The sequence below is a fragment of the Simochromis diagramma genome, unplaced genomic scaffold (assembly GCF_900408965.1).
Source record: "Simochromis diagramma unplaced genomic scaffold, fSimDia1.1 OVJJ01000302.1, whole genome shotgun sequence".
In the NCBI taxonomy this organism is placed as follows: domain Eukaryota; kingdom Metazoa; phylum Chordata; class Actinopteri; order Cichliformes; family Cichlidae; genus Simochromis; species Simochromis diagramma.
In genome coordinates this window covers 6,987,434-7,011,542 of record NW_024386792.1, presented here as the reverse complement: position 1 = coordinate 7,011,542, position 24,109 = coordinate 6,987,434, and the positions used below count along the sequence as shown (strand labels likewise).

The following is a 24,109-nucleotide window of genomic DNA, read 5'->3' as shown; positions in this document are numbered from 1 at the left end:
GACATCAGTCCAACAGAGGGTGTGTTTCAGTTATTAAATACAAAACTGTGGGCAGAAAAGCCCACAAACAACTGTAAAGAATTTTCAGTATCCAAGTAATTTATATTACAGTAGTTTGTCCAATTTGTTTGATCCTCCCAATATGGGGACTGCATATAAAAATGTCGGTAACCCCTTTTCCTGCTGCCCCATATTTTTTTAATTATTATTATTATTTTTAGAAAGAAGAGGCTTTCTCCTGGCAACCCTTCCAAAACATTTAACATGATAACTTCACAGGGCTGCATAGCTTTGTGTTAAAACTCTTTTTTCCCCACCTGACAGTATATATGGAGAAACTGTCACATGACTGTATAAATAAACAAAAAACAAGCACAAAAAAGATACTGTGATACCTGACTTGCTTTCCAACAGAGTTTAAGATCTTAATATGTTTTTTTACTTCTAATAATAAACATTGTTTTCTTAAAGATTAACCGAGTGATGCGTTATCCCTTTTTACTTTACTTCAGCAAACCACACTTTCAAAACTAGATTGAATTCCATTTACGGTCATCCCCTCAAAGAGAACAGCAGTCTTACATAACCGGTTTACCATTCTGCTGAGATTATTATTATATTAACCCTAATTAAAGGTACATTATGATGAGCAAATCACCATAAAGGTATAGGTATTTTAAAACACTATGTAGTATATATCTGCTCGAATCTGAATATAAGAGTCTGTTACTATTATTGCAGTTAGTTTCTTTCAAGTGGTGAATTATTTTAATTATATAATTAATCAAAACCAAACACAGATACTAAATTCAAAGCTTGTTTCAAATGAATCTAAAAATATTTTGAAGCTTCTCAATTGACATGTTCATTATGTCACCTCACTGCCCCTGCATCAACTGAACTGTGTAGGTGGCACATGGGGATGGGTTAGGAACACCTCTTCTTCTCCCTCTTTAAATACAGCTGCATACATGAATGACCAAGGCTACATATGAGCAGTTAGTGGGATAACACTCAGGATCATTTTTGTTTTAACAGACAGGATGTGAAGATGCCTGTGCTGGATATCAAGTGCAGAGATGTATAATGTAAGTACCTGATGTTTGGAAAATTATTTTCTTTTAGGGTCTCTTACAGATGTTTAACTCTTTCTGATTTGATTTCATTAATTTCATTTTTAGCTTTGACTTTAATTAACATCTCTATTGATAACAATACAAAAAGTGTAATTTATTATCATGTCATGAAGTGTTTTACCTTTTGCTTGAATTTCTGTGCTTTTCTTCACCAGAAACTGCTCGAGAAACCTAGTTTCCTAAATGCAGTGGCATGAGTTTAAATTATATATGTGACTTAATAAATATATATTTTCACATTGATTTTGATTTTTGTGGGTTCTGTGGGTTTGTTCTGCCACGAGGCCACTGAAATGCGCAATAAAACTTTGTGTGCAGAGACTGCTGAAAATGTGTCCACATGTTTCTTATGGTTGAGCTTAAACTGTCTAATTATGTAAGAACATGGAAACATCTAATCCGCTAGAGCTCAGTCCTCATGGGGGTTGCCCTTCAGAACAAGAGTTCACTCCTTTGTCAAGGATGCTGACTCTCTGTTTCCATGGCAATAAGTCAACAGACTGAGGTTACTGCCATACTTGGAAAAAGAAACCCCTGCTGCAGCACAGTCAGATTTGCTGGTGGTAGAGTGGAACCAAGTGTGAAGATAAGCCGGTGGCATGCGACAGTGTTTGTACAAAACGTGGCTAGTGTGCAAGAGGTCTTTCAGTTTTAGTAATCCCACAGCTGCATATGTGGTCAGAGGTTTACATCCACTCATTATGAGCATGAATGTTGTAATAATTTGGGGCTTTTAATGATTTCTTTGAATTGTTCTAGCTCGACATTTGACCATTCGTATTTGCAGAGCCAGCTTTCAATCATGGACAAGAAAGGGAGTTTAAAGTGGGAAAGCCATCGCAGACCCTAATGTTATCTAGCTTTATCATTCCAAGGCTCCAGTTTTCATGTAAGTTGATTTAAGGTGAAGTTGAAGAAATTGCAAGTATTTATTCTTCATTGTTTCATCCACTTTATGCAATGCACCATTACCACAGGCAGCAAAACAGTCCCAGAGCTTGATGCTACCGCCACCATGCCTGAAAGCTCGTATAGTGTTCTTAGGTTTGAAAGCCTCACCTTTACTCCTCCAATTATTCCTCCTGTCAGTGTGAACAAATAGCTCAGTCTTTGTCTCATTGGATCATAAAGCTTTTATCCAGAAGGCCTCTGGCTCATCCAGGTGGGCTGCTAAAATAAATCTCAGTTGAGATTGAAGGTGTTGATTTTGGGACAGGTTGTGTTTCTTGGTTGGCACACTCTCAGTCCATGGCGATGTAAAACATGTGAACAGTGACACTGGTGTTCCAGCAGTTTCCAGTTCATGGCACACTTGAGTCTTGGTTGTTGCTAGGTTTTTCCTGAACATCCGAATCAATTCCCTCTCATCTGATGGTGACAGTTAGGGTCCTCTTAGAGAAGCTGGCAAAGTGTAGACACATCTGAATAATTGGTACTAATGTACAACTGTTTGAAGTAGCTAAAATCCCTTCTTAGACCTTCACTGAATTCCTGCTTGCAGCTTTTATGCTGGCAAAGAGAAACTACAAGTTGTCATCAATCTTGATGACTGCTGAGAATTTAGGAGGCCTTGGTCATGTCAAGGTTAAAGCAGATTTAAATGAGTATATGTATATATTTGAGCCTGTATGAATTAGAGAAAAAACAAAATAAATTCAAGCTTGTGCACCCAATTTTTGTTTTTTAAATAATTGCTTTAAACTTACAAAGTAAGTAAGTTTAAAGTTTAAGTAAGTTTAAAGCAATGATTAGTGTATGTGTACTGTATCTGAGAACTAAACTAAACTCTGATAGAACCAGTTGTGGATGGATGGATGGTGCAGTTCCATCCATCTGTCTGTCCATTTTCTGCTTCAGGTCTGAGTCATGGAGGCGGCTGTTTAAACAGAGATACCCAGACCTCCCTTCTCCAGAGCCACCTCCCTTAGCTCATCGAGTCGGTCACAGAGGTGTTCTCAAGCCATTTGGGAAACATAATTTCCAGCATGTTTTGGGGCCTCCTCCAGAATTTCCATTTGTACTTACTAGCAACCACAAGCAATAAAATGTTATAGTAAACAGAAGAAACGATAAAGGTCCCCCCCTAACACGTGCAAATACCCAAGAAAAAGTAATAATTAATGACAGTAGTGAATCATCAATTTTCAGCTTGTATTGTCTTCATAGCAGAGGGTGTAGCTAAAATATGTCTGAAGCAATTCAAAGCTAATCAACTGAAAAATCAAAAGATATGATCTTTGTCACATCACTGTAAAAATGAGCTAAAGTTTAAACACTGTATGCAAACACAATTCAAACACAGCTGCGGGTTAATGTCATTGTCATTATCATATCACCTGGCCTCTTAGCCAGCTCCAAAAAACTTTGAGTCGGACATTTAATATCTTTTGATACTGATGTTTTTTTAGTTATGACTTGATCATTTCTACACAGCTGCTATCAAACCAAAATATACATTTATTTAAAATCAAAAGCGTAGAGTAGTATTTGAAAAACAAACAAGCAAAGAACCCACGAAACCAAAAAAGATGAAAGAGTTCATTCTTTTTGGCGACTATATAATTTTTTCTCTGGTGTCATCCTCGGGTCATTATGGTAATATTAACTGACTGATGTAAGATTTACTGACCTTATCCTCCTGGGAGAACCTTCTCTTGTACTAAGCAAGACATTTATCTCCTCTAACACCATATTTTAATAGAGGCAAAAACTCTGGTTTTCCCAGTCCACTTAAATGTACATAAACAAAGTGGTACTCTATAGAAAGAGCGTGTTTCCAAGACCTATTAGGAGGTGTATGTGTTTGGTTGCTTTTTAGAAAATATGGCTTCAACAAAACATGTCTTTGGTTTTCATATAAACTCTTCCTGTGTATAAGAGAAAGTTGGGTTCCTTATAGTGACATATATGGTAACGAGATTATTATAGATGAACCTGGGTGTTTTTTGTTTGTTTGTTTGTTTTAGATGAACACTCCACTTACTGTATGCATAGTGTACAGCGTGGGACTACACAGTGTGAAGTTTCTACAGCTCGTACTGACTTTAATTGGAATAAACAAAGGCTTATTGAAGAGTATGGATGTTGAGTCACAGTGTTAGAGTGCCACCTCTTGGTGAATGTCAGGAAATGTTTTAATTTACAATAAAAGATTTATATTGTCAGTAAAAACTATTTTTAGTGCTCCGTCCTGTTCTACAAACAGCTCTCCCCCTGTCTGAGCCCTGCTCTGACTGTCTTTTACAGCTGTTTTGAAAAGGACAGATTTTTCTTCATAGTCATTTTCTCAGTTGTGATATAACAACTGATTACCAAAAAACAAGCTAAGAAACAAACAAAAAAAGCATGTGACAAAATAAACAATGTCTTTGAAGGAGGGGAAGGAGGACTGGTGTCTTGGATTTAGTTCTTACATGGAGAGGCTGACAGAGATTTCGGTTGTTGTGACAGATGACGGCAGCGGAGGGAAAAGAAATCTCTGTATAAACACAAGTTCGGAAAACAGCCACCAATTGTTTTGCTTATGCTCTTGGATGTGAATGCTGTTTCCCTCATGATAATACATACCATTCCATTTACAGCAACGGCAGCTCTGTTGAAACTGCCAAAGCAGAGCTGCACTTCCTATTGGGGATAGGAATAATTTAGGAAATAATATGGTAACCACTAATGTCACAAAGGTCACTGAATGCTAAAAATCTCTTGAGCTGAACAGAAAACATGAATTGTAGCCAAGGGTGGACCTTCAGGGGCATGCTATATAGTTATATGTGTGCTGAAATAGTTTGTTATATTGAGATATATATACCTAAAGGGAAAAGATTAATTAGCCTTAAGTTGTTTGTCCTTGTCTTAATGAAGGTATTGCTGGTGAAACCCGGGATATTGTGAAACACTACTAGAGATGGAACCAGAAACGGAAGACCAAGAGCAGAGTGGTAACTTGGCCTCCTGGTCAGGTTCAGATGGGTCCCAGGAGATTTATGTGTCTGGGTCTGTGGTAGAGTCCCACAATGAAGATGAAGTCAGCGAAGCAGAGTACCCGTTAGAGCCAGAAAGTACTTATATCTCCAAGTATGACCCTGACTCCCCAGAACACCTTCAAGAATGGGAATCTGCAGGTGAGCAACAGTCCCCGCCTGAACTTAGTGGAAGTGAAGAAGAAGTATCATATCAGGAAGAGGATGACATCTACCTTAGTGAGTCGAGAGAGTCTCCTCACATCCAAACCTCACAAACATCCCTGCATCCAGAGTGCACAGACTCAGAGGATCATGCTGGCAAGATATCACGGCCACATTCCCAGTCTTCTTTCTCCTCTCTTGGCTGTGCTGCTGATATGACCATGGCCTTGACCCTGACCACAGGACAGCTCACGGGAGCCAGTAATAGAAAAGGCCCAGAGACTGGAAACAGCAAGCTTGAATCTTCAGAGGAAGGAGGGAGCAGTGAAGCACCTCCTGCTTCTGTCTCCTTTGGAATTTCAGATGAGGGTGCTGAGCAGGCAGAGAAGTGGAACTCGGAGTCTGACACAGATCTGTGCAGACCAGACAGGCAGAGGGCAAAGTACACACGTAAGTATTGATCTTCTACCCTCCTTTTATGTGTCAGTCAAGGTAGTACTGCAAACTGCACAGCAGCAGAAAGGTTGTTTTTTTCTAAGATTTAAAATGATTTAATAAGATTTGTGAACAGTTAAGATATTATTTGGTTACTTTAAATTCAGCCAGTGAATAAAGTTTTTAAAAAGTTACCTTTGGCTGTATTTACTGTAGCTGGTATGTGAATCAAAAGACCTAACTTAATTGATAAATAACTTTGACAAAGCACAATGGGTGCTGCTGTTTTTTCATGCTGTAACACAGGGTCTATTTGAAGTGGACTTACAGGGAGAATACCCATGGCTTTATTAGTCAGAGCAGGATAAGAATAAAATATGACCATATGATGAGGCTGGCAGAAACAAATTTGACAGACACCAGCATGTGTCACCCTGGCCTGTCACCCGATCCCTTTTCCGATCGTAAGCCTTGACTGCAGTGGAAAATGAGCTCCTCACTTTTCTTGCCTTATGGATGCCCCCTAAGTTAGCTGTAAGTAAATATGATGCTTTTATTAGTGTGCTTGCTTCAGCAGGGGGATCTGAAATTGTGTCTTACCTGTCATGCTTCCATTAGTTGCTTATACTAATGGCATTATCAGTCCCATAGTTTTTTTTTTTTTACTTTACTGAAAATTGACCAATTGAGTACAGTGTAAACAAAAAACATTACAATCCACATTTTTCTATGTTTTATGGTTCAGCTTCTTCTTGTTTTAATCTCTCTCCTTCCTCCTCCTCCTTCTCCTCTCACCCTCGTTCTCTTTCTGTCCCTCCCTCCATTTTTTTCTTTGTCTCAGGGCTCAGTCGCAGAGAGAGCCAGTCAGAAAGGCATGTCAAGGAGACCAAGTCTAAATGCAAGAGAATTGCTCGGCTTCTAACCGATGCGCCAAACCCCCAAAATAAGGGAGCCCTGCTGTTCAAAAAACGCCGGCAGAGAGTCAAGAAGTTTACACTTGTGAGTTACGGAACTGGTGACAACAAGGTTGACAGTGAAGAGCAAATAGAGGAGGGGGCTGAAGAAGTTAGATCAGCCGGGTATAACTTTGTGGCCACCAGTGATTCAGAGTTAGAGGAGCAGTACTCTCTTTATCAGCAGCAGCACAATTTGAGTCTGAATTGGGGAAGTGTTCAAGAAATGGATGCTCTACCAGAGACAAAAGGGAAGGGAGTTTTGATGTTTGCTCAGCGGCGCAAACGAATAGATGAAATTGTTACCGAGCATGAAAAACTGAGGAGTGAAGGATTACCTGTGGAAGTATTAACAGAACCTGACTGTGAACAAGCACAGAAAATTTACGACACTGAGGAAATGTACGCGCATGCTGATCAGGCAGATCAGAGTTATATGAATGCAAATCTCAAGCAGCATGGAGAATACCAAGAAGATTTCCAGGACATGAACCATCTGTCCAATGTACCAAAACCCTTGGTACCAAACAGAACTGCAAGGCCTTTTCTAGGATTTCAAGATAGCCCAAGTTCTACCCCCATACCTGGGAGTGTTGTTCCAGTTACAAAGAAACACGAAACAAGATTTAAAGTACCTGTGCCTATTAACACTAACCCACAGGTTTGGTCTCCAACTGGAGACATAATAGCCTCAAGAGATGAGCGAATATCTGTGCCAGCCATCAAAACTGGCATCCTACCAGAATCAAAACAGAAAGCCACTAATAAACAGTCATCTGTGCGGGCACAATATTCAGATCTTCACACTCAAAACAAAGGGGAAAGGAGGTCTTATATTGATTCGGAGGAGGACTGTTTTAGTCTAGGTGCTGAAGCTTGTAATTTCATGCAACCCAGAACAATAAAACTCAAGAATCCCCCTCCAGTAGCCCCAAAACCCACCCTCAACCCAAACTGTCCACCATGGATGAGAAGGAGCCCCTCCAGCGAGCCCAATATTCCGCCAAGAAGTCCGGTTTCACAACCTTCGCACAGTCCCGTGGGTCCTCATAGTCAGAATTACTTACAGCAACAAGACTGGGCTCAGCTTCAACAGATGGCCAACCGCTGGGCACCAGATCAAACTCAGGCAACACTTCAAACACCTACTAATGCCTGGGCTCCGGACAGCTCTTCTCAGCTTCATCTGCAGCCAACCACAAATAGCTGGAGTCAACAGCAGCAACGATCCCCTGTGAGTATGCAGGCCCACAGTCCTACTTACAGACCACAGTATCCAACTTCACGCTCAAAGAACAAGGCAGACAGCACTTCACACTCAATTGCCTCTTGTCCACCACAAGCAGGGAAGTCATATATCCACTTGTCAAAAGCACCACAGTTTTCTCCAAAGGGTCGGATCTCAGACAGAGGTACCAGTTGGGCTGGTGATGGCCCAGCTATGACTGGAAAAGGTGCAGAATTGTTTGCCAAAAGACAGTCCCGTATGGAGAAGTTCATTGTTGATGCTGAAACAGTGCAAGCAAACAAAATCAGATCCCCCTCCCTGACCTCATCCCTCCCGAACTCTTGGAGGTATTCATCGAATATTCGAGCCCCACCTCCATTATCCTACAATCCCCTTCTTTCTCCTTTCTATGCTGCAGCCAAACAACCCCCTTCCACAAGCCCAAAAGTCAATGTCAAGACCAAAGAGAAATCTAAATCAGCCCCCAAGCAACTCAACTCTTTAGATATAATGAAACATCAGCCTTATCAGTTGAACTCATCACTGTTCAAATATAATGTGGTGCCTGGAACCAAAAGCCCCACCCCCAGCCCCACCCCCAGTCCCAAACCAGCCCCAGTGTCAAAGTTCGAGGTTACCAAAAACCTTAAACTTAGAGTTGCCTCTGCCACTTCTCCTTATAATGCCTCTGAGCTTGCTGTTGAAAGCAAGGCAGAAGTCCCAACTAAGTCACCTGGATCGGTAAGTTCCCAAAGTTCTTCTGCCCAAAACACAAGATCGGCTGAGCCTCTTGCAATTGACAAGCACGTGGATAAAAAGCACACTGCAGCACCTGCAGCCCATCGCTTAACCAAAAAGCCAGCACACAGCGCCAGACCTGCAAGCACATCCTCCCAGCAGCCATCTGCTGCTGACAGCATAGCTTCAGCTTTCTCTCCTGCATCTCTTATTGCTAGAGGCGCACGTCAATTGGCTCCTTGGCCAAAGTTTTCTGCTAAGAAGCCAGTGGTGACAAGCAAACACTGGAAACCTGTAGCCATGCTACATTAATTCTTATGCTGTATATGGTCTTGTTTTGGTATAGTCAACACTGAGACAGTAATTACATAGTTATCTGCAACTTGGCAGCCTCTAATGTGTCTTAACAGGTGGAAATATAGAGTCCTTTGCACTAAACGTAGGCCTCAACTGGAATAATTTGCAGCTATAGAGATCTGTTTAGCTGGCAATGTAAGGAATCAACTTAAGGTACAGTTAAGCTCTTTTAAATCTGTGACAGATAAATTCAACATAAAGTACAACAAATAAACACATTAGCACATAACATAATGTCCCTGACAATTGGAGAAAAAGGGAAAAGCAAAACAAAATAATGTAGATTCTTGTTATGCGCAATAATGTGTGCAGAGAGTCCTGTTCTGCCACAATATCTTCTTTTATTTATTTATTTATTTATTTTTTAAGAAAATAGATCACCTGCAAATTTGCATGCTAAGATAGGAACCCATGAAACCCCAGACAATACAAAGCAAACACATAATGTTTATTCTCTCTCTCTCTCTCTCTTTCTCTCTCTCTCTCTCTCTCTCTCTCTCTCTCTCTCTCTATATATATATATATATATATATATATATATATGAGATAGATAGATAGATAGATAGATAGATAGATACACATTTACCCTTATCAAATTAGATTGTTTTATCTTTTATTCAAGTTAATGATAACTGATTTTTACAACTTATACTTATAATACTCATGTGTGTTTGGGGAAACAATTTGCATTTGCTTCAGCCTCATTCCAGACTTGGCATTAGAGCAGCAAAAAGCATTCATTTTGGTTGTGACCTGATGACTAAAATGTTCTAAAAATGTTTTTTATGTGGGTATTTTTCAACATGGCCAGTTATTCAACTGTCAGAAATTTCATCAGAAATTCTATATCCTCATCCTTGATGGAAAAAATGAGCAAAATATCATAGAAATTTGAATGTTCTGCTACGGTTTCACGAAAACATCTACTGCAAATCTTTATCCCCTCATCTTTCTGACATGTCAGTGTTTGCACTTCTTGTACTCGGCACTATCATGCTATTAAATTTCTCTTTCCTCCTACTTGTGTACTTCATATGTGTGTTGTGAACAATTTCCCTATTTCCTTTCTCCTTTGTCTTTCTCACTGCCTCACACTTTTGCACATAAGTGGCTCAATCTTGTTTCACTTTTAGCAATTACGACCTAATCTTTCAAACTTAACTGTATTTGTGTGTTACAGCTTTTCGATCTTAATCTCTGAATGTTGAAAGTCTGGAACTATAATCTCAGCCCCCAAAATATTTTTTGCACACTTTTGGAAGCAGAATTTGATTTTGCTATTCTAAACATTCATGGACAGCAAGTCATTAGCTTCCGTCATGATAAATAATATATTATCTGTATACAGCAAAGAGGCATTTTTTTCAAATGTATAACTAGAGACAGAGTAGAATGAACTAAAGCTTTGAGCATTTTCAGTGGTTTCATATACCCCTAACTTATTATCACTGATCAAAGATACAGCAATCACAAAACATTTCCTTACCTTTTTAGTGTTCCTGTTTTCTATTGAGAAACTATACACATTAATAAACTTTTTTGCTTATTTCATGTAGAAATAGCATTTGATTGACATCAATCTCTCTCTCTCTCTCAGTCTAGTTACAGCTATAATTATGGAACAAACACCTTTATTATAGTTACCAGTTCAATTAAATTAAATTCAGTTTAGTTTATTCAGAAGTCAGCTTAAAATACAAGTAAAAAAAATGTTAACATGCAAAATAGTTATGTATGAAATTGGACTAAATAGTGGCCCAGGCATCAGATGATATGCATGAAAAATATAATAATAATAATAATAATAATAATAATAATAATAATAATAATAATAATAATAATGGATTGCAATAATAATGAATAGCGCTTTTCTAGGCACCCAAAGCACTTTACAATTCCACTATTCATTCAATTATATACATTTGTCCCCTTGGCCAAGTCTCACTTGGAAAAGAGATTTTAATCTCAATGAGACTTTTACCTGGATAAATAAAAGATCATGAAAAACAAACACAACCTTCTAACATACAATGTCTTATTAATTCAAATATCGTCATATTAATAACACTAATCTAACACACGTAGGCAGTGATAATAGTGTTAGCACATGATAATAGTATTAAAGTATATAAAGTAAGTAGTTTATTAAAGTATGAACTTAAAATATAGTGCTATTGCAGATTTTGAAAGATCTTTGCTATACAGGGTTCAAAATCAAACATATTTTAGTAGCAGCTGTTGTATATAAGTTCTTTTAAATACTGAAAAATATTGATGTTTTTAAAGTGCTTCCAAGCTCATCCCAATTCTGTGGACCTCGACAGGTCACATGTAAAATTGCACATTTAAGTTTATATTTCTTTCTCTTAAGAATTGTCGTTTTCCTTGTCCTGTGTGTGTGAGAGGGAAAGTGTATTTGGATAAGCTCACAAACTTGCTAAATACTATAGTATGCAGATTACAGGCAATATGAAAAATGCTACATTCAGTTGACTTCAGGAGTTTGTGACAATGAAAAAGAGAGTTAGAGAGTTATCCAGTCACACAGTTTACAGCATGACTCTGTCTACCTTTAATCTGACGAGAGCTATATAGAAGCTTGTTTCTGCCACTGAAAAAAGCAAAAACAAAATAGTTTTACTTTTTTTTTTTTTCAAAAAAACATTTAAAGTCATAATTACAGGTTATCATCTCAAAATTTTGATTTTATAACTTAAAATTTCAAGTTATTTTCTCAGTTTCAAGTTGTTGGTTTTTTTCCAGAAAAGTTATTAAATTAAAATTTTGACATACTTACGTGTAGCTAAATGTTTTGTTTGTTTTTGCATTAAAAACACTATTAGAGTGCCTTTAGAAATAGACCCATAACATAAATACTTGTTCAAACTAAAAAAAATAATAAAAAAATAAAATAAGTAATTTAAATTTTTTTTAATTTTTATGCAAATTCTAGAGGCAGAGGAAATAGTTCCAGTAGTTCGAAGTGTTTCCCTCTGTCTTTTCAATGGCATTAACACTGTACTTGTTTCAAGGTGCTTGAACCAGCAGCAGGTAAGTTCGGATAATCTTCTTCATTTAGTCTGAATAATTCCTAAAATTCAGATATATATGACTTTTACACAAGTGAAATTGTCCATTTGCTACTAATATTGATATTAACCATGTCCATTTGTTTTCACTAAAACATTTTAACAGGATTCATAGAAAAAACAAATAAAACCTCAAAATATTCTACAAATCTGAAATTGCTTTGTAATGTGTAAGGCATATTTAATCAATCAAAAAAAGATGGAAAAAACGGGGGGGGGGGGGACCCCTAAACATTAACACTACTTCTGCCCTTGCTCTGTGGAAGTGTAAAAAGGAAAATGTAATAAAATGACCAAAAAATGACATGAAAAAAATATCAAAGAACAGACAGTCAAGATGGATTTGGTAAAGTAATAAAGGATCTTTACTTTAATTTATTTCACAGAGCTAAAGACATAAACATGAACAAGATTTCAAATGCATCAATGTATTCCTTCTTCTGTGTGCAGAGACACAAGTATACCAGCAGAGCAATTATAGCTACACTTACCACAGGTGTGCAACATCAAATACATGCATTGGTTTCTTTAGCTTCTGCAGGCAATATTGAGTAAACCATTTCTGTTGAGGCATCACCCACGAAGTACAAAGTGCTCTCGTGGGCTGTTAAAACACTTTTCTAAGCAAGGACAGATGCAAGAAATAAAAAAGTTTAAAAAGACTCAGAACAGAACAGCTAGAGTGAAGCCACAACAATATCAAATATACAACAATGCTTGACAAGAAAGACAGGATTATAGGTCAACTCAAGTCAATCACAAAAACAGGGTTCCTAATTTCGAGCAAAGGTAATGACTTAAGAAATATCAGAGGTCTAAGTCCTTATTTAGACTTTTATACCAGGCTAACTGGTGCAACTCAATCCTACATGCTGTTCTTTATTTGAGGCATTTGATAGTATTCCCACCTCTAGCATCGAAACTAATAGTTTCAATACCTGACACTCTTAGGGCTCAAACATTCACATAATGGTAATGTTTTGTCATAGGACAATTCAAGGATAATCTTTATTCAGTAAGTCTTTTTTTTATTTTAGAGAAGAGTAACACACATTTTATTAAACTTAAAATATGAATACACTTCAAAAGCATTAGCTCTCCAGGTTTCAGAGAAGCCAGAGGGTGGCAGCAGAGTCTACAATGCTGCTGTCACTCCAGCCAACAAGTTTGTGCTTTTCTTTTAGGGATTTGGTAGAAGTCGTTCGCTGAGCCTGCCTCAGAGACTGAGTTCAATGCCTTCTCCTGGACATCTGTCACCAGTGAGCACACCCGGGGTACTGCCAATACAGAGGCAAACATCATTCCAAGAAAAAGTCCGCAAACCACTTACACCATGGGAGGCAGCATCAAGAAGCCCTATTGGCTCTGTGGATGAAGCCTTTTTGTTTCTCCCCTCATCTGCAGCTACTAATGCCAAAGCTGCAAAGCACCGGGGATCTCTGCCAGAGCCTCCAGAAGAATGGAAACGCAGGGTATCTCTTGATCCTGCACCTGTCAGTAAGAGTCATTATCATCATGAGGCCCCAGCTTTTCACATTCTTACCAAGAGCAGGACATTCTCACCTGAGAAACCAGCCTTCTATGGGCCTCCCTTCAGACCTGCCCAGCCTCTTAGGGCCAGTATTGGGCAAATGGCACAAGGCTTCAGTCCAACAAAGTGCTCTCCTGTGTACAGTGCATTTCAGCGAAGTTAATAGATGAAGTCAGATATCAGAGAAAGAGAAATAATAAATGATATTAACATTGTAAGGCACAGATTTTCCTTCAGAGTATAGAAAACATGAAATGCAGAGAATTGTTATTTGTCACTAGGAGATGGAGTACTGTATGTCGAAAAATGAGGGTAAGGCTTTGGCACAGTTTAAGCCATTTGTTATGTTGGTTTTGCATTTATGACGGGATGGATAATTATGTTGATTGCATGAAAAAATCATTTGGTTTAAAGCAAGAACATACTGTGACGATTGTGTGAGATATGAGCTCAGCTTTCATGGGAAATGTTGCTATTGTGCCACCAGAGTGTCATCCAAACAGTATTATATCACTCATCCTATAATAATCAGATTTTTTCTCAGTAGTAATGCAGTGGCGATTACACAAGTAACCATTTCCAATTATTTCATTCACTTTATTGACTTTTGTGTTTTTCAGACATCATATGGTTCCTATTTTATCTTTTGCAATGCATTGCCAGAAAAGTTGTAAGCTTACAATCAATGTGTGTGTGCCTTAAGGAAAGTGTTATTTAAAGTGACAAACTGTGTGTTGGCTTATTTGCTTTTATTTTGTTGATCTTTTAATAGGAATGAATCCTGCATGAATAAATGCAAAGTTTCCCACCTTTGATCAGACACTGTGTGGTGTTTAAGTGTTAACAGAAGCAGATGCTGTCCTTGAGTGCCAGAGTTTTCACGTGACGCGTGCAAATTTAAAGTTGGGCTCTTACCGTGTACAATGTCACTGTTTTCACTTTTGAAACACAAGAAATAAAACAGATTAAAACACACTTTTAGTGTTGTTATTTGAATTTAATTTGTTTCTCAGAAGTTCCTGATATCAATCTTTTATTGTAAAATTTGACTCTTGAAGAGTAGATATAGTCTTTTTCATTTCTCTGTTTTGCCTTTTTAAATTCAGATTATAGGATAATATCACATGCAGCTGATGCCGGTTTTCCCCCTGAAAAATGGTATAAATTGCAGGATACATTTTTAAGCTTTTTTTTTAATGGCGGATGTAGCAAATATGATGCAAATTTATATATAGAAAATAAAATGTAATTAATTTTTTAAACAATTTTGTCAGATGGTTCAATAAACGCTCCATTTTTAGATTAGAATTTTCTGGCAATTATTTCATGGTTCAGGCTTTAAAGGGTTAAAATACTGCGTTGACAGGGTTTCAGCCTTATTCCTATTTTAAACTTCACAGACTTTGAAAAAGATTTAACGGTCAGAATATCCGCAGCACTGCAACAGCTTCAACTGCGAGGATAATGACTTTGATATAAAACCCTTCTTGGCAATACACCATCACCCCTTTAACACCCCTCTCTTATCTGTTTATCATTATCCAGAGTCAGTAATTACACAAAACAATAGTAACACAACTCAGTTTGGAGACAGAAGTGCGCACGCAGCATTAACAGCTTCCCTAACATGAAGGCATGGTACCTCAGAGGTTATGTCAGCCCACAGAGACATGTCGAATATAAGGCGTCGAGAGACAGGAGAGGCACCAAACAAAATCTCACTGAGTGGGTGTGTGTGCTGTCCATCCTCCCCCCTCTCTCTATGATAGCGATCCTTGCCCCATGGTGTTTGAGATTGGTTTTGAGTGTTTGGCGGGTTAAATTTAGCCTATTGATGTAAGCTGCATTCCAGTCACAACAGACCCAGAGACACACTCACAGTTTGGCTTTAGTGTCCAGGAGTGTGAAGATCAGGGAAGATCAAACTACCTACTGTAGGTTGACCCCTGAGCCTCCGTGTCTCCTCTTCAAGGATACAGGACGACCATCACAGGTATGGACAAGCCTTATCAAGCTTATTTTGTGAATATGTGATGTATTTTTAATTATGCTGTAATAACGTTAACACAGCACTTCTTTTAAAATTTAAAAAAAATTAAATTTGACACCATCTAACATTTATGTTTTCTAAATGGCTGCATGTGTGTTTAGGAGTTTATCAGAGCATAGGATATATTTTTGCATTGAGAAACCCATTGATCGTCTTTCTTTTTACTTTTAACATTTTGTTTTAATACAGTTCTTCCAAAGTCAACGGCATAGGGCACAGCAGAGTTATTCAACATTTCAGAGTTTTTAAAAAGCATTTTTAGAGCTGTACCATCTTTGATCTCATTCTGAATTTAGCAACAAAGTAAACCTAAAAATACACAAAACACCAGCGACAGAGAAAAATATTTTTGGTCTCATGCTTGAGCAGTTTTATTTGGCTCTGCAGGACAATGATTGTGTCCAGCTACGCATGCAAACTTAGGACACATATTCATCCTTGACCTTTACGCAGCATTAAAAGCGATGCCACTAATGTTAGCTCACATACTGAAAAACTGGTGCAGTGACCACCAGAGATTTAAGAATTGCGTGTATGGCACTAATGCATGTACAATGGAGCTTTATAGTTTATGCAATATGCTGCAATCTTTAAATGTGGCACCTTCAGAGTTTATTATAAAATGACATGAGCAGTATACTGTTCAAATCATCGATATGCAAACAGCAAATGGGACACAGACGTTAGAGACTCAAAAACTATACATGTCTCATGTCTGTGAATTTTATTATGTACCAAAACAGGAACAGAACGAACACTGAATGAATATATTTTGAGTTTTATTTAGAGATCTTTAAATACTCTCCATTTCATACATGGCCTTATATTTATAAACTCATCAACCCATGAGCAAAAAATAAAACTTTATGATTCTGGCAGAACAACTACATCCTGTGTCCTGTATGTGTTTCCAGTCCTCCTGAGTTCTTCCCATCTCGCCAAAGCCACAATGTCACAATTCTGTACAATGCCTGCTGGAGAGAGGAAGAAGTGTGCCACAGCTATATGCCGAGAGGTCCAGGGTACCAGCGGTATGATATTAGAGCTGAGGCTCGGCAGACAAAAACACAAGAGAAAATTCGTTGTTATCAGAGTTCAAAATGTCAAGGCTGCTCTCCAGTGACTACCATAAATCAGCTAATGGGATGATTTATACCTATGGTGGCTATGTTTTTGTCATTTCCAAAGGTCTATTTTTGGGTGGGTGTCAGAGGGGAGGGAGGTTGTGAGGGCCAACTGCTGCTTGGGAAACGTGAAGGTCTGTGACAGCTGGGGTACATTCTGTCTGTACACGTGGATAACGGAGCATCACGTACAGCCAAAACTATTGTACAAGTACAAGTACAATGGGGACAACTTGTTTTCCATGGCAGAGCTCACAGAATTGAAATTGTACATTTTGTGACTCATATAATGTTATCTTATGAGCTTGCCTAAACCTAGCCAGGCCGATAAACTGATACCGCATGACATTACGTTGTGTATATTTATACTTTCTGTCCCACATTTTTACCTTTAAAACCAGTGCTGCAATGATCTCCTGGACGGGTTTATGGGAAAACAAGATAGTGGCCACTGTTAATCCCATCCATTCCCACTTTAGTACACAAATGTCTGCAGGAATATGCATCTAACATAGATACAAACTAATATTGTTATTTATGTACTGATGAATGTAGTTTTTATTGTGGCACTGGCATAAACCAGGAACTTTTGCCTGCACTCCCTCATTTATAGCAAAACATCAGTTATCAGTGAAAATTAAAATTCAAAGTTAAAACTTAAAGTACATACAATAAAATACTGGAATATCAAAAAAATATTGCCTCATCACTATTATGCAAAATGTAATGAATACATTAAACTACATAACAGACTGCTTTTTCCCCGTCTTTTCAACTTTGTTGTTGGGCAGGTTACGTTATGGACCTTGGAAAGAAGCTCAGCACTCCTAAAGACATCATGTTGGAGGAGTTATCTCTGCTTTCCAACAGAGGTTCTCGGCTTTTCAAAATGCGCCAGAGAAGATCTGACAAATACACGTTTGAAAGTATTCAAAACGAAGCAAATGCGCTGCTCAGTGTAAGTCGACTTATTTGTTTTACTTGCTTTTTATTCATTATCTCTCTCTGAAGTTCCAGGATTTGGTTTAAAGAAAATCTGTAAAGGTGCCTGCACACATTTATCAGGATATTTGCTCTTAACAAAGAGTGTGGTAAGACATGGATGATAACAGAGACATGTGCCTCGCGCCTTTTACATCCTGCGGGCAAGTCTTCTGAGAGGCTGCTCAGGCACTTTGCTGTTAATGTGCGTGACACAAAAAGCAGCAATAGATGTTAGCAGTTCAACATGTAGCTACACAACTGATATTTTAACCCAATGATGCACTTTATTCTGTTTTGCAGAATGATATTTTGAACATGAATACACACTCTGTGGAAATAAAAGTGGAGCCGCCAGCCAATGGAAATATTGCTAATGCTGAAAAAAAAGATTCAGGTAATTATGCAGCTTAGTAAGTGAGGCTGTTCTTGTTTTATCCAACAGTGAATTAAATGAGGATCTAAATATGGTAATGCAAAAAATAAATAAATAAATAAAACAATCATAATCAAAGATGTAGTTTTGAGATGGATTACTCTGTTTTACATTTCCTCCGTTGTACATGAGTCTGAAATTCAGCCGATAAGACTGCACAGTCAAATAAAAGCTACTGATTATGTAATGATGTCATAATAATAACAACTGCTATCATAGATTCATAACAGCTGGTCTTATCTTATGGCAACCGATTTCCAGAACAGGACACCATGTACTAAATGTAACTATGATTAATTATGGGCAGCTTTAAAAGCATTATTTAATTGTATTATTTTGATAGCAAACAGAGTCCTGTGCCTCCTCTAAAAACCCTTGAGCACAATATCATCTCATGTCGACACATTACATGATGAGCACACGCTTCAACTATGTGCTATTTTTAAGGCCTCAGATCATATTGATGGACAACTCAGTGTGCCTGTGTTAAGTGTTGTCTAAGCGCAGTATCTATTCATAAGCCTGTCCACTCTAAAACATTAAGGCTCAAGAAAACAGCTCAGAGTTAACATGTAAAAGCAAAGCAGGCTGACGGATCATTCTGTTCAAACAATAGCCCAGATTATGATCGCCCTTGACTGATTCTGGTTTCCTCCGTCACAGTAACGACTACTGAGAAGTTAAATCCCACAGCTACACACAAGTCATATCACTCCCCATGGGAGGAGGCCCTGCTCCGTGACCCTGACCTCGCTGAAACTCTCAAACTAAAAATGCCAGCAGCAGACCCACGGTCAGAGCTTCCTGAATACAAATGCTTCAACCGGTGAGAAAACTACGAGTCTGTTTTAATGAATTAGAGCTGAGCACAACAAAGACTGACAGTCATAAACTGATCTTAATTACAGGGTTGCCACTCCATTTGGTGGATTTGAGAAAGTTTCCAGAGGAATCACATTTAAACTACCTGAAGTGGACCTGAACCCCCCCAAATACCCAGAGCTCCAGGACGCGGGGTTGAAGCGACCCACCTTCAACAGGACAGCCCAAGGATGGATATCTGAGGGCACCCATCTGATTTTACCCACTATTACCCTGGAGCCCATCTCAGTGCCAGAGTCTGATGACCTGTAGATGATTTTATGCAAAATGATGCCAGCTTGGTGCTGCCTGTGAAAAGAAAAGAGCCAATTAGTAACACTAATTTTTTTTAAAGAGATTTTAATGGACAGAGAGGGTTTCATGTGTTTGACACCCTTTAAAGAATGTTTACTGCCTTTGAAGACATGTGTCAAAGAAAACAATGTAAATAGTAAAAGGAAGGTACCCCTACGTGTTCTGGAGTCTCTAGAGATACTGAAGTATATCTGTATATTACAAAGATTTTGAAAAATGAATGAAGTGATGAATATAAATTGTAAATAAAAAAAAACATATATTTATTGGTGGTGCAAGAAAAAAATGGCCATGCAACAAGTTATTTAGGTAATATTCATATTTCTTCTTGTTAGGTACACCTGTTCATTTGTTTTTTAACACAAATATCTAAATAGCCAATCACATGGCAGCGACTCAGCACACATGAGCACATAGACATGGTGAAGACGACCTGGTGAAGTTCAAACTGAGCAACAGAATGGGGAAGAAAGGTGACTTTGAACGTGGAATGGTTATTGGTGCCATATGAGCTGGTCTGAGTATTTCAGAAACTGCCGATCTACTGAGATTTTCCCACACAACCATCTCTAGAGTTCACAGCGAACTGTCCAGAAATGAGAAGATATCCATCAGTTCTCTGGGGAAAATAACTTGTTGATGCCAGAGGTCAAGGGAGAATGGGCAGACTGCTTCAAGATGATAGGAAGCAACGATAACTCAAATAGTCACAAGTTGTCTGCTTCCACATGTGAATGGTCAGAATTTGGTGTGAACACTATGAGGACCAGGGTTAGGATCAGGATGGTAATGGTGGGGGATTTGTTGTCATACTTTGGGTTCCTTAGTATCAGTTGAGCATTGCTTAAAGGCCAGAGTGAGTGTAAATTTAGATTTGTAAAAAAGAAAAAAAAATCCACTAGGGAAACAATTATAAATCAACATTTATAAATAAACTGAGGTCTAAACCAATTTCATCCAAAAAGTTTCATCCAAAAAAAAGTACTGAGTGTATGTATAAAAATATTTAAGCTGTTTCCATATTTTTTCTGTGATTGTAACTATTGTATAAAAGTTACACTTCTCTTCTCTCTTACACACACACACACACACACACACACACACACACACACACACAGTTATTTCTACCGTGCCTGAAGGGAAAAAACCAAAAACACTAAAGGAAAAAAATGTAATTGTTGTGTTTTATTGTTTCTCATCATAGGAAGAAGAGACAGAAGTTGTAACAGCATCGTTACATATACTGTACAAATACATATAGTAATACAATGAATCACTGTACAGGTGTTTGATACTGAGCTGAAGAATCAGACATGTGCCATTATTCCTTATATTATATAATACTTATATAATTATATAATACTTAATTATAAAATATTCCTTATATTATATAATATTATTGTGTGCTATTAATTAATTTCGAAGTGGAAAAGAAACAGAAACAAGCGGTGTCTTCCAGACAGCTGCAAAATGTATGGAAGAGAGCGAGGTGAGAAAACAAGAAGAAACGTCACACAAGATTTCTCTAAAATCTCAGAACTCCAGAGAAGATCGAATAGTCTCTGCAGAATGATGTGCGAGCAGTTCATCACATCAGAATCTTTTACTTACAGTGCTTAACAAATTTATTAGACCACTTCTTATAAAAAACAAGAAAATACAAATATTTTAGAAATCTATCAAAAACTTGTTTACAACTAAGAAATTGTGATTTCACATTTTTATGTCACTGGATTTTCATGAGAGCTCACACATTAATCAATGATAACATTCAACCACTAAAATGTTTCTGTCCAGAAATGCAAGCAAATAACTGTGATTTGGCATCTTAATAACATAAGAAAAAAAGGGCTTTATATTATTATCTTTTCTTTTCTTTTGTAAAACAATTACATTGAAAATTAATGGATAACAACAGTAATTATTAAGAGACATAAAAATGGTTTTGGTAATTAGATTGGATGGTGGTCTAATGAATGTGTTAAAGCAAGTTTTGAAATCTTGTTTCATTCCTGAAATGACACACGCTGTGCATGTTTTGTGTTTTAAATAAAAGTGATGTTTTGTTTTCATGGTTGAGCATGTATGTACATGTACAAACAAAACAAAAAGTGTTACACACGTGTAAGCATGCGTGACATTGATTATAAATTATAAATCTGGTCCAGCTTTCCAGTCTTAAAGTTGCTCAAAACCTGACTGTCACAGGAAAAAACTACAAGTATTGCAAAAACGCAACTCCCTCTAATAACCACTGCTCCAGAGTTAAGAGCTGCAGGAAGGCTGCATTATAACACCACATGCAGAAAACAGGAAAAGAAAGAAAAATAGGTTCATCCAACTCCAAAAATAACCTTAAGAACATTTAAGATGTGTTTGACAGAACATCTGAGCCGAAATCAGCAAACTAACATTCAGCAGGATAAATTTGAAGCCTATGTTGTTGGGTTTTTTTTTTTTCAGATGTATTTATAAATAACACCTTTTCATGTCTCCCACGGGAGGTTTCAGTGCTAATGCTGGAAAAGACTAACAGCAGAATTTATTTCACTGGAAGAATACACATAATATCTTAAAGGTATTCTCAGATAAGATTGCACAACTCTATCTATATATCTGTTTAGGAGTACGGAGCTAAATATATTCAGGATCACGTGTAAATAGTAGTAATGCCTGATTTGCGTCACAGCATCCAGGGTCAAACTTGAAGGTGTCGAAGGTGTCGATTCTTACAGTGAGTGTTACAGTGAGTCACTGGGATAGTTCTGCGTGTGACTGCCAGCCACAGGACAAAGTGCCTGTTTAATATTCCTGAACAGATTTCATTCTTGGACTCAGCATCAACAAGGACTCCTCAGTGTAACAGCTCATAAACAGTGATTTACTTGTTTTTTCACAGGCTGGCACCACATGCTGTGGATACACAAGCGCACACACACAAACATGTATACACTCACATACACAAATGTAAATATTCAAAGTAGGAAAACAGCATGAGCACTTGGCAAGATTTTAAGTCAGTTTTTTTCTCCTTTAGTTTGCTTTACAGTTAAGCGACAAAACTTTCTCCTGTGCAGGAAAGATGCACTGTAACCTATGTGGGAAAGACACAACCAATTAGTGGCACTTTTGCTGACTCCAGCTTACATGCACCATCAGTCTCTTTGAGTCTTCCTGTGTACACTTATAACCTGCTCAGCTGGGCAGTTTTTCCCCTGCTAGGCCCTCCATCTGCCTGGATTTTTTTTAGCGACTGCATGTGCTGTTTACTGCAGCATTACACTCACACAGATAGAGACTGTGGGTTTAAAATTTCTCCAAAGCCTCTTGACAAAATGTTCAATATTGGGCGCAGTTTTCTCCCCCAGCTTATATTTTATAAGAACGGGGACGGAGCCCTTTATCTGGCGTTGCTTGAAAAGACACTTGTGGAATATTTACGCATTTGGGATTTCACTTGGACTCCAAACAAAGACATAAAACGCAGCAAAGACATGCTACTCTTTTTTTAAATTTATTTGAATGAGAGCCTGTGCTGCACGGCGCAGGCAGGGGTTAGTCCCCACAGTGCTGCATGATTATGAAACCAGTGCAGTCATGTGATGTCTTCTCTCATCATCATCATGACAAGTTGGAAGTCTGACCTTCCGCCAGCACACAGTTTGCCATGCAGGGATTGAAGATTGCAATACAGCAGCAGTGCACTTGAGGCTACACTAGGGGCGGAGTTTGACCTCTCAAGTCTCAAAACATCACTAATCCGCGTCGGACATTCTGGTACAGGCCATCATCGGCCCCGTTTTAAAAAAAAAAAAAGGCGGGGGGGACTAATTCCAGTGAAATAACACTGTCCTGTGTTGAGTGCGCTATCAAGCAGAGAAGCAGGGGCTCGGGCTGCCGCTCGTGTGCGTGTCGGAGGGGTTGGGAATGCTGCACAGAGAGTGCGTTACGTGGACCTATCTGCAGTCATTTCTGGGCAGTTTTATTTGCAGGATTCACCGACCAATCGTGGATTGTTTTGGATTTTTTTTTTTTTTTTTGCGTTGACAGCTGGACCGCTCTGCGCCTTCAGCGGAGAGGAGAGACAACTATCCGATATCCGACTCCTCTTTAAGGTGAGTGTAGAAGAGCGCTTGTTTTCCCACTGCATGATTGCAAGTTGCGGCATATTTATGATACAGTGGCAGACCGGGAGCTGCTCCCATATACAGTAAAATCTACAGCGTAAGGCTGTGTAACACTGGGAACGTGTCTCCTACTGTGGGAACGTCGAAGCTTTATTTATTTATTTATTTTTTGGGGTGGTGGGTGTAGGGTGGGTAGGTTGTTATCGCAGGGAAACACAGGACCAAGGATCAGGTCAACAAATCCCGTTCAATAAAGGAGGATGTATGCCCTCTTCATGAACCCGACAGCAAAGATGGGCGCTTATGTACACGTATAGGCCTATACAGGCATCACATGGTGTCAGAGAGGGTTGCAACAAACACATGTGGCCACTGAAACGTTAGAATATATGATGACACTGTTGAGTTTGTTACCAACATTGACTTCAGGATGAAATTAATGTCCTGAAATCAACGTTGTTTCAGCATGTATTTCATATTGGCTATGTCACTTTTACAATAGCATTTACCAATAATATACTATTTAAAATAATAACTTATTCGCCTGTGTATAGATGTGTATAGAAATGAGGGATCTTGCACAAGTCACGATTCATTTATTTGTGTTTTGATTTTTTTTATGCA

At 38.3% G+C, this 24,109-nt stretch overlaps 3 protein-coding genes across 7 annotated transcripts in view; all 3 read left to right on the top strand.

The window, feature by feature from the left end:
- Window positions 1-729: 729 nt before the first annotated feature.
- On the top strand, window positions 730-14,566 carry synpo2b (synaptopodin 2b). 2 transcript variants are annotated; one of them, XM_040024122.1, is made up of 4 exons: window positions 730-1,088; window positions 4,998-5,710; window positions 6,537-7,882; window positions 13,245-14,566. In XM_040024122.1, exons 2-4 carry the CDS (start codon window positions 5,041-5,043, stop codon window positions 13,752-13,754), a joined length of 2,526 nt encoding a protein of 841 aa, XP_039880056.1. In that variant the 5' UTR covers window positions 730-1,088; window positions 4,998-5,040; the 3' UTR covers window positions 13,755-14,566. The 2 variants fall into 2 exon arrangements, with proteins under 2 accessions (XP_039880056.1, XP_039880055.1); XM_040024121.1 differs by lacking the exon at window positions 13,245-14,566 and having other exon boundaries at window positions 751-1,088; window positions 6,537-9,991.
- usp53b (ubiquitin specific peptidase 53b) overlaps window positions 6,149-24,109 on the top strand; it is a 39,808-nt gene continuing 21,847 nt past the window's right edge. The window contains exons 1-2 of one of the 3 annotated variants that reach the window (XM_040024118.1): window positions 6,149-6,159; window positions 23,409-23,473. The gene's annotated coding sequence lies outside the window, so the exon portion shown is untranslated. Of the gene's footprint in view, window positions 6,160-22,983; window positions 23,474-24,109 lie in introns of those variants that run through there. The other 2 variants (XM_040024120.1, XM_040024119.1) reach the window with 2 other exon arrangements.
- Window positions 15,421-19,624, top strand: myoz2b (myozenin 2b). Of its 2 annotated transcripts, XM_040024132.1 has the most exons (6): window positions 15,439-15,584; window positions 16,556-16,672; window positions 17,557-17,723; window positions 18,050-18,143; window positions 18,846-19,008; window positions 19,091-19,624. In XM_040024132.1, the coding sequence occupies exons 2-6, from the start codon at window positions 16,591-16,593 to the stop codon at window positions 19,314-19,316; spliced, it is 732 nt and encodes a 243-aa protein (XP_039880066.1). In that variant the 5' UTR covers window positions 15,439-15,584; window positions 16,556-16,590; the 3' UTR covers window positions 19,317-19,624. The 2 variants fall into 2 exon arrangements, with proteins under 2 accessions (XP_039880067.1, XP_039880066.1); XM_040024133.1 differs by lacking the exon at window positions 16,556-16,672 and having other exon boundaries at window positions 15,421-15,584.